Here is an 18,189-nt window from a genome sequence, read left to right as displayed (position 1 = left end):
GGTTTAAAAGGGGTTAGCTAAAAATAATGATTTAGTTTAGTATTGCGCGTACATAAAACTCAAGCATCCTGAAATAACTGAAATACTGCGAAGAAACCGCGCGATATTTCAGTCGTGCCGGATTAACGCAGTTTCACAAAAAGGTCAAAGTCCAAACATCTTGATATTCTTTTAAAAAATGCATAAATCTAGGAAAAGCCGAGATCAAATTACCTTGCTTATTCCTTCATGGTTTCCAAGATATTTTACTGAAATCACAGAAACTCGACGGCCAATCCCATACAAAATACAAAGCGATCAATTCAACAGCGGTATTTTTGTTCAACTGTATGAAACAGAAAGGAATTGAAGACAGCTTGTAGAGGTTTAACAGCATGATTTGCTGTCTGATATACAAATCCATCAATACGCTGCTAAAAAATTAATACACCAAACACATTGTAACATAACAAACAATACCTAATGCGAAACTAATACTGCCAATAAGCACAGCCGTAGCTATCGACACTTCCACTGCTCCTATTTCTCGTGGTGAATAAAGGCCTTCTCTAAGGCTATTGATGCTCGAAGCTTTACAAGATAAGGGTGGCTCGAAATATTGCACTACCTAACACGGTTATATAGACAAAACAACTTTCAGTTGAGAATAACGTCAGTCAACATAATCTTTCACCTATGACTATGCCACCGTTTAATTTCTCAAACACCGAGTGGCAGGAGTCTGTTGGAAAATTATTTGTTCCCTATTCACACGGCATACTCCAGCATTCAAGTTAACAAACAGAAGACTTGTGGAGACTTGTGACCGATACTGTGGACTGACATTGCAAGGACAAGCGATGTTGGCACGGAGGGTGTCTGCTGCTATCGCTTCTACAGAGTAGAGCGTGATTACCAACCTTTTGTAAGATTTTACGAAATCTTTAAATAAACCCAAATATATTTTTATTCAGTGAACTGATTTTGAGGTAGGCCTAATCATAAATCGAACTGACAAAGCAATTCACCCAAAATACTGTGACAAATGACCCCAAATGAAGTTATGCAAGCGGGTCTAACTTTTTCAAGACAAATATTGACAAACAAAACTAAAGGAATAACTCAATTCTAACACGCATTGAGACTGCAAAATGCCTCCCAACGTATTCATAATTATTTGCACTACTGTCAAAAATTGAAAAGATCTTTTCAAGATAGCCGCGGCATGCGTAATCTATCAAAATTGCTAAGAACAGATTACCTGTTCTTAAGCTTTGTTCGACGCTGATTTCACCGCGTTTATTATATTAATAATAAGAATTTTTTGAATAGCGCCTATGATATCGGAATGCTTTCATTAATTAATAAATTATTCCCAATGCCAAAGCATTGATAAACTAACCTGCCAAATAACAGTGACAATTCTTTATGGGCTATTAATATGGAAAACAGCTCAGACTTGAATATTCTAGCATAAGATGGGTCAACTCATGCCTACAGGAAACTAGGACCATGATTTCATATTCGGGTAGAGCGATACACTACTGTGGCAGAATATTTATAGCGTGTTTGTACACGTGTGTTAGTATCTCTTCTTCACACATTTATACAGTCATCTTACATGCAGCGGCAGCCAAAGTCAGCGGACTAGAGCTTTTTGTATACATAGCGATGATGATATGTGTAATTGTTTTCTAAATCAAAGCCAAGACGTGTAATCAAAACAAAATAGAAAGAGAGAGTGCTGAGATGTCAGCCTGTTCAAGTATGTGTCCCTGAGTTCGTGAGAGCAACCAAAACAAAAACTTGCTCTCAAAACATGTTCAAGAATAGTGCACAATTTAGGCAACCTGTCAGCAAAATAAATTGCTGCCGCATTCTTGATCTTTTTTCCTTAACAAAACTTTCTCACAAAGGGTTGAAAACATTAAGACAGCTAGGATGGCCTAACATATCACACCGCTAACTCAAAAAAGTCCTGTAAAAACTTAATAAAACCATTAAAAAGTTCTGATGATCAAAATTGTTTATAAATCTCATAGTGATCAATTGACTAGCCCGGGAACAGCGCGAGTAACTTCACGACAACACATCTATTACTACCGTTACTATTTCATCATATATTTATGAATTTCTTATAATATTCATTTTTTTATCATGAAATTAAGTTTCTTCGCATACTTGGAGACAAGCGGTTAGCAAAACTCGACTGTATTAAGATTACACCACAATCGTTCGGATTTAGCTCTGACGACGAATTCCCGAATGGATTAATGACCGGTAGTTCAATGTACCTGCCTGTAGCGACACGGGAACGATAAGCAACCAGCGAAACGAGTTCATGAAGAGAAATTCGACCAAGCTGAAAGTTTGATACGAACCGTAATAAAAAAGATGAAGCTGTGCAAGCAAACATATTTTGTTAAAGGTTGACTTGCAACAAAATTCACATTACAGTTATTTGATATGAAAAGATTCACCATGTCTTACTCTGTTGTAGTGTTGGTGCAAATTATGTAGAAAGGTGATTACAAGCTCTTAAAAGCTTAAAAACGAACAGAAAATCGCAGCCACGCGAGACCGTCGTAGTTTGGATTCTCTTTCCAAAACGGCTCAAATGTGACGTAGCTGTGAGAGATGGTTTTTGTTTACACTTTCATGCAACCTTATTCGTCGAAATATTTTCACAAATATACTTCACGCATTCAATAAAACTACGTCTATTGTTCTTACGCGTCTGTTTTATCGTCATCGTAATGCTGTCACTTTTAACAGTGATATCCTATAACGTACCGTAAAAATTCGTTTAATTTTTTAGCCTTAGCTTGAAGGAGTACATATCATTGTCTGATAATCATGACGAGCCTGTTGGTCACTTGTGATAATCGAAAAGTGCTGCAGAAATTATTTGCGAAGTATTGGGTCACATGATCAGATTACGACTTGTCGATTAGACCAAACCGAAACAAAACTGTAAAGTAGCGAGCATCTATATTTGATACGGGGTCTTCGGTAAAACCCGAAGTGTTTGTCATAAACTAGTGCTACGATAAGTTTTATATTGAGCTTTTTATTGGCCTTTCAATTCACGTGAGAACATCACGTGACAAGACAATAACCAAATTTCATGGCTACGTCATCGAAATAAAGATATTCCAATCTACGGCGGCTTTTCGTTTTTCAGCTTTTAAGAGCTTGTAATCACATTTCTACATATTTGGCACCTACAACACAACAGAGTAAGACATGGTGAATCTTTTGATACCAAATAACTGTAATGTGAATTTTATTGCAAGTCAACCTTTAACAAATTCACAAGCCTAACAAACTCAAAAATTATTTCATACCAATGAGAGGCCGGACTGACTGTTACAGCTTTTTGAAGTTTAGGCTGACATATTTAGGCAAGTGACCCGCAACTTCCACCTTCGTCTGCCTTATAAGCTAGTGTAAAAACATTACATTTAAAGTGAAGTATCCAGCAGAAAAGAATAATCAACATTTAAAAGACCTAATCTAATGAATAGGGAGATGCGGTAGTGCGCATTAGCGCATGAAAGGCTTCTAATGCATTGCGGGAACAAGCAAAGCTTTTTAAAAAACAATTTATTGCTAGCTCACCATTATTATTTTTTGAACGAGATTACGACTTATACAAAATCATTTTTATAAAAGAAAAGGAAGCCAGGTCCGGTCTGCTTGCTGAAAGGTGACGCAGAAGCAATTAAACATTCATATTTCAATGTCTTGCTGGTGGTCTCATCATTCGTGAGAGAACGCCTTAGCTCTTGGGTGAGGATTGAGAGAGAGGCTGGGTGGCAGATATTTAAGGATCGCGGTGCGGTTAGAGATTATGGCTTTACCCTACTCATTATTTTCTAATTATTTGAAATTGGGATGAATAGTCGAACCACAATAGCATGCGGAGCAAATGAGTTGGAATGATTAACTTTGTGATTGTGCTATGGTTACGTGACAGCCTTTTATTGTCGAACAGGAAGTCACACAGCGGACATATACAGAACTAAAGAATAATTATGGAAAAGAGAAGAGACTGATGTATGATACTCGAAACCACTTCCTTTGAGCAAAACTCTACTTAAGTCCAGACAAAACAAAACAAATATATTGACACAAAATTATAAAATTTTCAAATTACATATGTCAGCTAAAATGTTTCTATTAAATGTAAACAACAGCCTTTTAGAAGATAATAGATCTCTTGGTAAGCCTTGGCTTGTGATAACAGTGAGGGGCTGGGTGTGTGTCATAAAACCTTATTAGTATAAGTGAGAGTGATGAGTTGGCTGAAGGTGGGATAATTCCAAAATATGCTAACTCATAATGTTGTTAACATAGGAGCCCATACTAATAAATAAAACTCTAATCAGTGAACATAAAAAGAAATTTTTGCAAAATCTGATTCAATTGGCTGATCAATCAATGCAATTCACCGCAATGCCAAACTATTTCGCAGGGTATTGCTGGGGGTATTACTTGATGACTGAGTGGAAACGGCCATCATCCTAATTGGCATAATTTTTTTGCTGCATTTCCTGAGAATATTAATGAATGAATCATAACTTTTTATCATTAATAATACTAAGGTAAGTAATGGAATGTACCGAATGTCTAGCGAAAGGACAATTTAGCTCCGCCTCACGTCGATACGCTGAAAAAATAATTCTATATCACATTAAAGCATAGAACTATTCAACGGAATGGTATAGTACTGTAGTTTATCTCTGACCAACAGCTTGCCAGAATCCTGAATAGGGGAGGAGACGAGAGAGCCGCATATGGCTAATTGTTACAAAGAAGTTTTATGCAGCCGCGTGTCACCAAACAAACAAATATTGCTGATGGTACATAGAATACACGCACCCAAGTAAATCTTTATAACCCTGTTCCAACCTACAAGTCACTACAATCTTAAAAGAAAATATTAAAAACACACGTACTTGAAAAATGGAAAATTTTTTGAACAAAATCAAAAATGGAGAAACCATAGCGTTTTCCAAATAACTTCTCGCACATGGAATAAGAGAGCAATGAAGTATGCAACTATCTAGTAGATGGTTGTATGATAATGATCATATCAGGTGATCAGACATAATGGGAGGGCCAAACTAACACTCCACCATACATGATAACATTTTCAGACCCGTTGACATCTCATCATTACTCATGCGTTTAACAGATGTTATCGATGGAAACACACATCTGCAACTATTGTTAGCCTGAGTTATCTCGATAATGAAATGACAAGTTTATACAAGATGATATCACAAACCTGTAGAACAAGCCATGAAAATGTTTGACGGTCTCTCAAATCCTTCTTTGCGAAGTTGCGTTCTCTTTCTTACATGGAATAAACTAAATCTATTAGCCAAGTAGCAAATGTTTATTAGAAAAAAGAAAGTTTCACCATATTTTTTTCTTAATTAAGCCTTGTTAAAACTTCGATGAAAATTTTGTGACAACGCTTCTAAACACCTAGCTATCCTTCCATGTAATCTACGGTGTACCTTATCATCAACTGAAATAGAATGTGAAATATAAACCATCTTAAATCTTTTCCACAGACTATAATATGAATGAGCAATAAGCGGATGTCAAGGAAAAGGTCGTGTCATTGTCCGAAGATAAGTCTGTTGAATCCACTTACACTAATCCTTCCAGAAAATATGAGTAATAGTAACATAGCTTTTCTGTTTAAGTGCACAACCTTATGTAGAATTAACATCCTAATACCAAGTTTTCACAATTGAAACTGATATTTTTCACGTCATTTACGTACTGAGGTTTCAGCAGGTTTTCAAAAAAGCTTACAACTTGTTTGAGGAAAACCTTACCATTCCAAGAGAGCTAACAGAAGCAGTAGTTCATCTCAGACAAGCTAGCATTATGTTAGTCTGTAAAACAGAATACAGTCATATCTCGACATACGAGTGTCCCAACATAGGAGAGATTTAGATTTAGTTTTTGCCTTAATATACATGAGAGAGTATGAACACGAGGATACGACACGGTCAATAATGCGGCCACTAGGTGGCCGAGTATGCAAGAGGCCTCTTTCGAGAACAGCTTCGCTCGATCCTTTCCATCGGATTGGTTTAAAAAAAGTTTTAAAAGGGCTGACTGAAAGTGAAGGTGAAAGCAAGTTTGGAGTCAAAAAGGGAAGCAAAAAGAAGAAAAGTAAACTGAATTAAATGTAATGTAAGATTTAAACTCATTTCTAAGTGTATTTAGTGAGCAAGTGTATATAAGTTAAATTTAAAGTATATGTTACGAAGCGTCGCAAAAGTGTAACATAACAAATGTGTTGCCGTCAAGTCTCTCTCTAACAACACCACTCCCTTCTGTCTGGAAGGTGAGAACTCCATGCAGTCCTGTACATAGCAATGTTACATCTTATCGCAGATCATAATCCCTAAATAGTTATTTGTTTACTTTGTGAGTGTAGGTAGCGAATTACAGCAATTAAAAACATGTTGTACCTTTGTAATATCCTGTTTTAGGGAGTTTTTTTCAGAGGGTGGGAACAGATTAATTTGTATTTAGTTATTTTATATAAAAAAATTGATCTGACTTACGAGTTGACTAGACTTGACTCAGTCTTGGAACACATTAAGCATGTATGTCGAGGTATGACTATATCTCCCAAATATAAAAGTAATTTTCGCTATTTCTACTGACCGTTATCGTCAATATCGTTCCGTTTCCGTCGTTTAGCTCTGTGTTCTTGTTTAAGTTCTTTGGTAACCTCTTGTGATGTTCTAGGGAGAGGCAACTCCGAACCAGTACTCGGACCTGGCTTATTGCTAAAATATGACATTCTCAAAGCCTAAAACAAAAGCAAAAGCCTGTTGCAAAACGTTTGATCAAAAGACGAATGTGGAAGTTGTCATAGATGGATAAACATGGTCAGTCAGAAAGATGAACATACATAACATTTTAATAGACTTTATTTGAAAATTTCGATATTTTTCTATCATTTGCAATTGGTTTTGATGTTTGAGGTGATCTGATGGCCAGGATGTTTTAAGATGAAAATCGACAAAACTTGATCACGGTTAAAACGCTCAGAAGAAAAATATATGTCAATAGAAACATGTAACACTGCAACTTGAACACAATAGCAGATGTCATTAAGAGAGGAATGAACAGGAAACACGACTACTGACATCATTTAGGAGAAGTGTTTTTCTCCTGAGCGTTTCAACTGCGATCAAGTTTTGTCGATTTTAACCTTGAAACAGCCTGGCTGTCAGATCACCTCAAACATCAAAATTAGTCGTGAATGATAACAAACACCGACACTTTCGACACCACCAGAAGGTAACTGGCATAAGACACTGACTGAATGTAAGATGAATGACTAGATCATGTCAATGTTCCATTCAAAGCGTTTTTAAGCTTCAAAGATTAATTCTTTGCACCAACTGTTTATCTTCGATGTATGGAAGATAAACAGAAACACGAAAAGCTATGAAGATTTGAACCATGGAAACGCGAGCTTTTTAAAAAAAACAATATTCTTTGAAGAATTAATTCTAGAAGAGATCCTTAAAAACGGGAACATTAAAATTTGGCTTGTATTACAACTGTGCGGAGTCGTAATACAAGCCAAACATACCAGTTGGTTATAAAAATAATTTAATGTAATTTTGAGTTAGAAGCAAAAGCGTAAAAAGGTATTAACATGTAAATCTGAACCTTGTATTCAAAGTTCCCTCAATACAGCATTACAGTATTAAAACTTGTATTAAAGGTTTCCTCAATACAGCATTACAGTATTAAGACTTGTATTCAAGGTTCCATCAATACAGCATTACAGCATTAAGACTTGTATTCAAGGTTCCATCAATACAGTATTACAGTATTAAGACTTGTATTCAAGGTGCCTTCAATACAGCATTACAGCATTAAAACTTGTATTCAAGGTTCCCTCAATACAGTATTACAGCATTAAGACGTGTACTCAAGGTTCCCTCAATACAGTATTACAGCATTAAGACTTGTATTCAAAGATCCCTCAAGACAGCATTACAGTATTAAGACTTGTGCTCAAGGTTCCCTCAATACAGTATTACAGTATTAAGACTTGTATTCAAGGTTCCCTCAATACAGTATTACAGCATTAAGACGTGTACTCAAGGTTCCCTCAATACAGTATTACAGCATTAAGACTTGTATTAAAGGATCCCTCAATACAGCATTACAGCATTAGGACGTGTACTCAAGGTTCCCTCAATACAGTATTACAGCATTAGGACTTGTATTCAAGGTTCCCTTAGTACAGTATTACAGAATTAAGACTTGTATTCAAGGTTCCCTCAATACAGCATTACAGCATTAAGACTTGTATTCAAGGTTCCCTTGTATTCAAGGTTCCCTCAATACAGCATTGAGTATAAAAAGTGGATTAAAGGTTTCAGAGTGTTGTTCGGAGTATCGAGCAACAATGCTAAGATATAATAATATCTAAACACTGTTAAATAAAAGCTATGTTTATATTTTAAAATTAACAATTTACAGATCTTGAAAAGCAAGCCAATTCAGACAAATACTAACTATAAAGTTAGTCACATGAAAGGAATTTCAAGATTTTTTTAAGGAAGCTAGTTTATTAGTGTTTTAATAAAGGATATTAAAACACTAATATAATGCACTAATACTATTTTTCCCACGAAAATGATAATATTGGTCCCAGCATTACATGACGACGTTTTAAAGATTGGAGACAGTAAAAACCACAAATAATAGTGACATCTGGGAGGTAGCGACTAAACACCATTGCACAAAAGCGTGATAATGCTGTAAGACCTAGGTGGTGTCATTCTTTATGGCAGTGCGTGGGCAGGATTTAATAAATCCAGCAATAGAATATGATAAATGAAAACTTGGTCCAGGATCTGCGATAAAATTCAACATGACAGAAAAGGATCTAAATTTTTAATAAATTGTAACTAAAAATAGAATCGATTAAGTGTAGAAAAAAGAGAAAATAAAGTTTCAAACAAAAAATTGTACCAAGACAATAAAGAAGAAGAAAAAGCGGTTTTTTGTCTAATAGGAATGAAAGGCTAACTAGGAGATTATAAGAATCTTTATCAGAAGTTGCAGCCTGGTGATGCAGTAGCGAGCAGAGTACACTTGGCCAATCAAATTTTATAATATCACTCTCTTCAAATCCATTTCCTGATTGCTGCACCAATAAAATACACAGTCATGAGATAGATGCATTCCTTCAGCTTGTATTTGATGTTCTCTTGATATGAATCAGACAGACCTGGCTCGAGAGCCTTCTCCTTCAGAGAATGATGAGTGGGAATTTTGTAGTTATACATTTTACATTGTTTTACCAGTCGGCACACAAGATTTTAGACACAATTAATAAGCAGTTATAAGCCAGTTTATCAACATTCGCCTTCAGCTTCTTCCGTCACAAAAAATGATGATGGTTCGAGTCAACAAATATGAAATTGTTAATTTTAGCAGTTCGTGTGGTGCATCTGTGAGCCCACATATACAGTCAAATATATATAACAGGACGTCGCGAAATATACTAAACGAACCCAGTATGTGCGAATAAACAGACAAAAACAATTTTCATTCATGATTGTTCCCAGCCTAATGTTTACTGAAATATGTAAATTTAATCAATCACGCTAGGTGATTAGGAGAGTCGATCTTTGGAGTGGCAGGAAGTAGGCGAGTACCACTAAGAGAACCATGATTAAACTAGTAAAAAATGCATAGTAATTAATAATGATACCACCTGGTAGCCTTCTGCAATAAAACCAGTTTTATTTAAAATCTAAATAACGCTGGAAACCCACAGCTATGCATAGGCGAGCGTTTGTTCCACCCTATTCAACCTGAGGAACTGATTGACAAGAATCAACATTCGCATGGCAGCGATTCAGAGTAGATATACACCTCCCTCCACCAGCGTGAACTAATAATAAAACTGTTCAATTTGGTGAGTAAATTCCATGTTCAATGCTCACAACTGACCATCAAAATGGGTAACTTTAAATCATTACTAGTATGTCTCAAGAGGGAAGGATTTAGCCAACCTGAGTTGCTGTACACCGACGAATAGGGTCCAATTTGAGCATGGAGCCGAGCAGCTCAAGGAGGTCATACCCTGCAGCAGTGAATATTTGATCTAGGGGTGTTGCTATTATAGGTTTGAACTCGAGGTAGTCAGGTAGCTCTGAGACAGTCTGTAATAGAACAACCATTATAATTATGAAGATGAGAGACACTAGATATTGGCAGCTAACACTTTAATATCCTTAAGTTTCTTGGCCAAACAATACGCAATTGATTAAATATAAAATCAAAAATGTTATCTATATAATATATATCTAGCTATAGAATATGATAAATGCGAAGCCAGTCCAGTATCCATGATAAACTTCAATGTAACTGGAAAGGATCTAAAATGTTTAAAAATTATAACTAAAAATAGAACCAATCAAGTGTGAAGAAGCGAAAAAACGAAATAAAAAAATAAAAACCACGTCAGGACAATCAAGAAGAAAAAACAGGAGTTGTATGTCTCATAGGAATGCAAGGTTATATAGGAGATTATAAGACTCTTTATCAGAAGATATAAGATGCAGCCTGGTGATGCAATAGCGGTAGAGAAAACTTGGCCAATCAAATCATATAATTTCACTCTCTTCAAATCCATTTCCTGATTACTGCATCAATAAAATACACAGTCATGAGATAGATTGATCCCTTCAGCTTGCAACTGATGTTCTCTTGATATATTTATCATGATATATATATCGTGATATATATATCATGATATATACTTATATGTGTATATATATACTGAGACTGCACCATGTTATCGTCAAGACTTTCCAATTATTAATTTTATATATATAACTAGAAATTGAAAAGTATTGAAGATAGCACCACACAAACTCAGTTTTCATGCTGATTTTTTTAGCGTTGTGCAATACTTCATTAGTTACACTGCAATGAGATCTGTTTGGTTATTAAATTATTAAAATTTTCGATAGTCAAGTCTCTGAACAATTCTAGGAACAGCAGTGACTGTTTAAAAGAATGATAAAATTACAACAAAGGTGATGATTATAGAAACTAAATTTTTAAAATGGAGACTAAATCAAGGCTATTTTTATAAGCGCTAAAACATGTAAATCCAGTATACGTTGCTATCCAAACAATGCAAATAAAAAGTCACACCACAGACATTTCACTGCCTACAAAAGCAAATCAGAAATCGGATAACTCCTAAAGACAATATAAATTTGAGCATTACTCATGATTATTCAACAATGTCCAGACACGCAATCCCTGGAAAATACTTCTCATAGCAGATTGAACTGCGATATAGATCAACAAACCTGACTAAGAAGAAGGAATGTTGCATTATAAACAAGCCATTAAACGTACATCACGGTGAATAACTGAACAAGCTTCTCCATACAGGAATCAGCTCATAGCTCTTACAAGCTGTCTTGACTTGCAAATGCTCGACTAACCCCCGTCGCGCACCTGCTCCGCTCAATTTTCTTTGGGAAGTACAAAGATTAAACCCAGACAGGAAAGAGCAAAATGTGTGACAAATCAATTCTTAACCAAGAGACAGACGGCAATGTTTGATGAATGGAACGGTGCATTTGTCATTTCCGATTTTTTCATCCAGTTTGTTGCTTGTTGATTCTTTCAATCCTTCTTTATTTTACATCAGGGTTCTGTAGCAGCACGAATCAGACATCAAGATATGCCAGTCTTGTATTAAAGGAATGGAAATACGACTCTCGCAGTCAAACCGCGTGAGAAACATCAAAATGTTTTGACACACGATTCACCTAGTTACATCAGCCACTTCTAACCTTTATTTTTGGCCGTCAAAAATCATTATAGGACAGTTAACGAAATACTTGATGTCTTGCAAATTGTTTCTTTTTATTTCAGAATTATGAATTTGTTGAAATACACACAGACAAAATTGATATGACAATATTACTAACAAATGAAAAGTAATTGTCAGTTTATTATGACAACCTGCTATTGGTCAGTTGGTTGTGACAACCTGCTATTGGTCAGTTGGTTGTGACAATCTGCTATTGGTCAGTTGGTTGGGACCATCTGCTATTGGTCAGTTGATTGTGACCACCTGCTATTGGTCAGTTGATTGTGACCACCTGCTATTGGTCAGTTGGTTGTGACAACCTGTTATTGGTCAGTTGGTTGTGACAATCTGCTATTGGTCAGTTTATTGTGACCATGCGCTATTGATCAGCTGGTTGTGACCATCTGCTATTGGTCAGTTGATTGTGACAACTCATTTTAACCTAGTATAAATGATTTACCAGTACTTGTTGCATTTGGATTCAGTGTGACTGTTGATCTACAGGAACTTTAGTAGCAGGTGGTATGAAATTAAAAAACGCTTATAAAATTGCCTTATGTAAGTAACACCTTATCATCACATCGCTCAGGCGTGATCGAAGTGCAGAGCATACCTTCTATGTGGCACCTATAGTATACAAGATTCCAAATTCATCGGTGGCATGTATAAATAAACAGGTGAAATACCACGTTCCCCAACCCTCGAATGTCTGATGTCTTTTATGTATAGCTTAATAGCGGCAGACTTGAAGGCTAATGCAAGGTAGCAATACCACACGAACAAGTAATGTTTGTAGCAATCCATAACCAATAAGCAATTGCACATATACTTTAAATCAACATCATTCATTAATTTATTAATCTATGGAAATGGAGACAATGTTGACAATGGAGATGACAACTCCTTGATGTTGCTGGTGAATAACAACCTAAAATAAAAGTTGACTTTTAAATAAAACTATGCCTTGTGTGGCAGGGAATAAACATATAAAAGTTCTAACAGATAAGAAAATGTGTTAAAATTGATGTATGTTTAATATACCTACAAATACGAGTGTCACGACATACGAGAAAATCAAGTTGCAAGCAGAATTTCGAGCAATTTCTGCCTTGAGATACGAGAAACCTTGGAGATATGAGCCAGCTCTTGGTGGCCATTAAATGGTCAAGTATGCGAGAGGCTGCTTCCGAGTACAGAATCAGTCTTTATCGTCGAATCAGTTTAAAAAAAGTTTCAATAAGGTCGGCTAAAAGCTACAGTGAAAGCGGGGCAATAAGCGTCAAACCAAAAACAATAAACAATTAAGGCGAGGACAAAGTATGATGACAGTAAAATATTAAAACTTAATTTTAGGTGTGTGCGCGGGCCGGCGTTTCATAAGCTAAATTCATGTAAGCTAAATTCAAAGTTTATGTTGTGTTACATATCATTGCAAAAAGTCAAGTTTACCAAACGCGTAGCTGTAAAGTCTCTCTCACACCGCCATTAGTCACTACGTCTGTCTGGGAGGTAAGAACTCCATACAGTATCGTACATAGTAATGTTACATTTTTTTGCGGATCGTAACTGCTAAAAGGGTGATTGCTTTCACTTTGTGAGCGTAGCTACTAAATTACTAAAATTTAAAACACATTTTTTGATTGTAACATCCGGTTTTCATCCGGTGATTATTTTCATAGTACAAGAACAAATTAATTTGTATTTAGTTACTTCATATAGAAAATATTGCATTGACCTATGAGCACACTGACATAGGAACTCAGTTCCAAAACGCATTAAGCTCGTATGTCGAGGTATGACTGTAAGTACAAAAGTTAATTAATGTCACGGCTAATATACATATTTTTTATATACAATCAAACCTATGAGGGTATTTTTTATATGTCAAAACAGTTGTATGTTAGAGCAGGTATTCTAATGAAAACACACTGCATTGTAGTCAGTCAGTTGCACAGCTCTAAATCCTATCAATAACTACTTTAGGTAATTACATATAAGATTAAAACAAAAACATTTAGGTAAAACTATCCGAATAGCTAAACGGAAAAAAACTTGAACTTTGTAAAGAACTGAACAAAAAATAAATAATAAGAGTCTTTTATTGTAGCCTCGGAGACAGAGAAACAGGCGGAGAACAGATATAGGTGATGGAGGTGATACGGAACCGGTCTAACTTAGCCATGTGAGCACTAAATTAATATGACTTTATTATATATTTTGTTTTTAAACTTGACACTTTCTACATTTTGTTTTTGCATACAATGTATATATATACACATTACTTTATTGGCAATAACTTCATTTCAAACAGTAATCTTTAACAAATTATGCCATACAAGAATCATAAAACCAAAAAAGGCAACAGTTAAAGACTAAAATCAAATAATTCGAATTATAAATCAAGTCTAACTTTTCTATTTTCACTCGCTTTAGACTTCCCATTTGTTGCATAATTCTCATGTTCTCCCCTCAGATAACTATTAAATGGTTTTTTAAACTGTTAAAGAGTTGATCTAAAGATGTTTGCTCATGTTTATTCAATAATTCCTTGCTTTTATTCTAAAGAAAGCATTGCCTTCGTCTTCCGTTCACGGCTACCACCACTAGCACCAGTCTTCTTAAAACCCATAATTTTACAAGCATTTTCTGTAAAATGAAAATATATAAAGAACTGTTTAATATTATTCAAACACCATAAAACCAAGCTAAGTGAAAAATAACAGCATACATATGCACCGATTCACAATGCTGCGACTTTCGCGAAACTTCTGATAGCGTATGTTGGAAATTGCTTCAGATGTTGAGTCAAATATTTTCTCAATTAAGCAATTCATATGATGAGTTGATCACAAATCGGGCTTTCATTGTCAATGCATACATATAATCAATGACATTCGAGATATATTTATTTACAGATGCAGGCCAACAACATAGAAACACAAATGGCTGCTATGTGGCACTTGCGAGTCCCATAGAGAGACATGCATTTATAAACTGAATGACTAGACGATAGGTGCTAATGTAAGCACCCTCTAGTCTCACAGATACTGCAGACCACCAACGATAGGTGCTAATGTAAGCACCCTCTAGTCTCACAGATACTGCAGACCACCAACGATAGGTGCTAATGTAAGCACCCTCTAGTCTCACAGATACTCTAGACCACCAACGATAGGTGCTAATGTAAGCACCCTCTAGTCTCACAGATACTGTAGACCACCAACAATAAGTGCTAATGTAAGTACCCTCTAGTCTCACAGATACTGTAGACCACCAACGATAGGTGCTAATGTAAGCACCCTCTGGTCTTACAGATACTGTAGACCCCCAACGATAGGTGCTAATGCAAACACCCTCTAGTCTCACAGATACTGTAGACCACCAACGATAAGTGCTAATGTAAGTACCCTCTAGTCTTACAGATACTCTAGACCACCAACGAAAAGTGCTAATGTAAATACCCCCTAGTCTTACAGATACTCTAGACCACCAACGATAGGTGCTAATGCAAGCACCCTCTAGTCTTACAGATACTGTACACCACCAACGATAAATGCTAATGCAAAAACCCTCTAGTCTTACAGATACTGTAGACCACCAACGATAGGTGCTAATGCAAGTTCCCTCTAGTCTCGCGGATACTGTAGACCACCAAGAAGCCGCTGAGACTCACGCTCTTCTGCAGCACTTATGCTCAAGTAGTAAATTAGCATTTAATAGAGCAGATAGCATCGGTGGAGGAGACAAGTCATGAAAGTTTGCACTCAAATGGAGCCTTCATTAGCCTAATTAAATACAGGAGCTAAGCCTATAATTACCGATACGACCTTGGCTATTCCAATTGCAACTGCAGGAAGCAATGGCCAACCTTTGTAAAGTTGACTAGTTTGGAAGCAGCTGAGTCACGCTCTTTCTTGAATGAGAAGTAGTCTATGTTTAGAGCTAACCTATGGTACAAACTTGTAAATGTGTGTAATATAAACATTTCTCAAGCCAATCATAGAAATATAAATTACGTACTCAAAGCAGATTATTGGTGTGTAACTATGCAACAACAGAGTATATCGTAGCAAATAACTGTGTGATACCAGAGTATATTGTAGCAAACAACTGTGTGATACCAGAGTCTATCGTAGCAAATAACTGTGTGATACCAGAGTATATTGTAGCAAACAACTGTGTGATACCAGAGTATATTGTAGCAAATAACTGTGTGATACCAGAGTATATTATATCAAATAACTGTGTGATACCAGAGTATACTGTAGCAAACAACTGTGTGATACCAGAGTATATTGTAGCAAACAACTGTGTGATACCAGAGTATATTGTAGCAAATAACTGTGTGATACCAGAGTATATTATATCAAATAACTGTGTGATACCAGAGTATATTGTATCAAATAACTGTGTGATACCAGAGTTTATTGCAACAAATAACTGTGTGATACCAGAGTTTATTGTAACAAATAACTGTGTGATACCAGAGTATATTATAGCAAATAGCTGTGTGATACCAGAGTATATTGTAACAAATAACTGTGTGATACCAGAGTTTATTGTAACAAATAACTGTGTGATACCAGAGTATATTATAGCAAATAACTGTGTGATACCAGAGTGTATTGTATCAAATAACTGTGTGATACCAGAGTATATTGTAACAACTGTGTGATACCAGAGTATATTGTAACAAATAACTGTGTGATACCAGAATATATTAAATGTAATTTGTAAATGTAAATCTGATCTAACCGAATAGAAAAGATTCAGCAAAAGACTCATATCTCAGTAGACCCTCAACTACCATGGTGCACCATTTGAGCAAACACTAAGAGGATATTATATATGCAACAGACTGATAGAGGTTCATTATCAAAGCATGGTTAAATGTCTCTGAATTTTATTACTACCATTCCGCATGATGAGCGTAAGTGCAGTCAGGTGAATGACCAACCAATAACAGCGGTTATGATCAAGTGATAGTAAAACCAAAATAGCCTCACAGAATATGCAAAAAGTCCTTTAATAGATGTAATTATGCATTTCAATTTGAGGAATACGCAAGTGTTAGATGCTACGAATTTTTGAGCTTCGAAGTTGTGGTTTTGATCGTAGGAATGATGAGGACGTATTTACGTGATACGCAGGAGTGGTCACACAACTCCCAATTGTTCGTAGCTGACGAGTTTACATGCTACGAAGAAATTGTCGCACAACTCCGCGTTTTTTATATTAGCCTGTTGCCCTCTTAGCTAGAGCGGGGCATATATTTTATATTGAGTAGTAGCTTGGCATAGTCAACTTTGACGTGCGGTCTGAGAAGTGTAAACATGATGGTTTGTGAAATATTACATTTATGTACATAAAATGTAGTTTGATAAAATTGCCTTTTCAGTTTTAAAGCAGGCTAATATACAAGTATATGTATATACAGTATAATCAGTATAATGAACAATACCAAGAATAAGGACACAAAGAACTTTCTGTTTTTGATAGTCATTCTCAGTTCAGCTCACTGTCAAGCGTAAAACACCCGTGTTTTAAAAATTGCTGCCGTCAGCATTTGCCGCTATTGAACTGACATTTAAAAAACGAAACGAATGTTTTCAATATAAAACCAAGCTATGCACGAATAGCCGTAACGTCTGCATTGAAAATAACACACATCTTAATATTTCAACATATTTAATGTACATTTACCAATGTTGCAGTGAAATAAATATTTCAGGAATGTCTTAAGAATGTTCGTAACAATCAGCACCGATTAGTGAATTACTTAGAAATTAAGCAAAAAGTCTAATTTGTTAAGAAATCCCACACAAGAAGCTAGACAAAAAAAAACTAACTCATCGCTTGTCAATAACCATAAATAACCAATATACATTCTACCTTAGTTAGTGTAAAGGCCTGGCTACTGACAGCGACGAAATGACACTTTTGTGTAACCATTGTCGACACGTCATTACACATTTTCGATGCATCATGCCAACTCGAACATGTCGGCCCACATCGGTAGAGATACTGACGCATCTGTGATCGGATGAAATAGGTATTTCTAGAGAGCAACGATATTGATTCCATTTTACCTATTTCGAGCACAAGCTAGTTTCACCAAAGATTCGATTACATACGATGATGACAATTTGGATTTGTGTGACTATTTACATATGGACAAAGATATTCTCACTCGTATTATAAATAAAGGCCACCATGTAAACTAGAACTATTCGCGAAACCTTACAGATACTGATCCATATAATTAATTATATATTGAAATAAGTTTTTTTCTATAGTTTTTT

At 35.8% G+C, this 18,189-nt stretch overlaps 1 protein-coding gene across 1 annotated transcript in view; it reads right to left on the bottom strand.

Moving 5' to 3' along the window:
• Positions 1-18,189, bottom strand: part of LOC137399228 (cyclin-dependent kinase 7-like) — a 39,068-nt gene that overhangs the window by 2,019 nt on the left and 18,860 nt on the right. Inside the window, exons 9-10 of the mRNA XM_068085639.1 lie at positions 10,065-10,214; positions 6,679-6,826 (exon numbers count right to left, since the gene is read on the bottom strand). Of these exons, the coding sequence (XP_067941740.1) occupies positions 6,679-6,826; positions 10,065-10,214 (298 nt within the window). The remainder of the gene's footprint in view (positions 1-6,678; positions 6,827-10,064; positions 10,215-18,189) is intronic.

The sequence above is a fragment of the Watersipora subatra genome, chromosome 1 (genome assembly GCF_963576615.1).
Source record: "Watersipora subatra chromosome 1, tzWatSuba1.1, whole genome shotgun sequence".
NCBI lineage: Eukaryota > Metazoa > Bryozoa > Gymnolaemata > Cheilostomatida > Watersiporidae > Watersipora > Watersipora subatra.
This window is presented reverse-complemented; position numbering and strand designations above follow the sequence as displayed.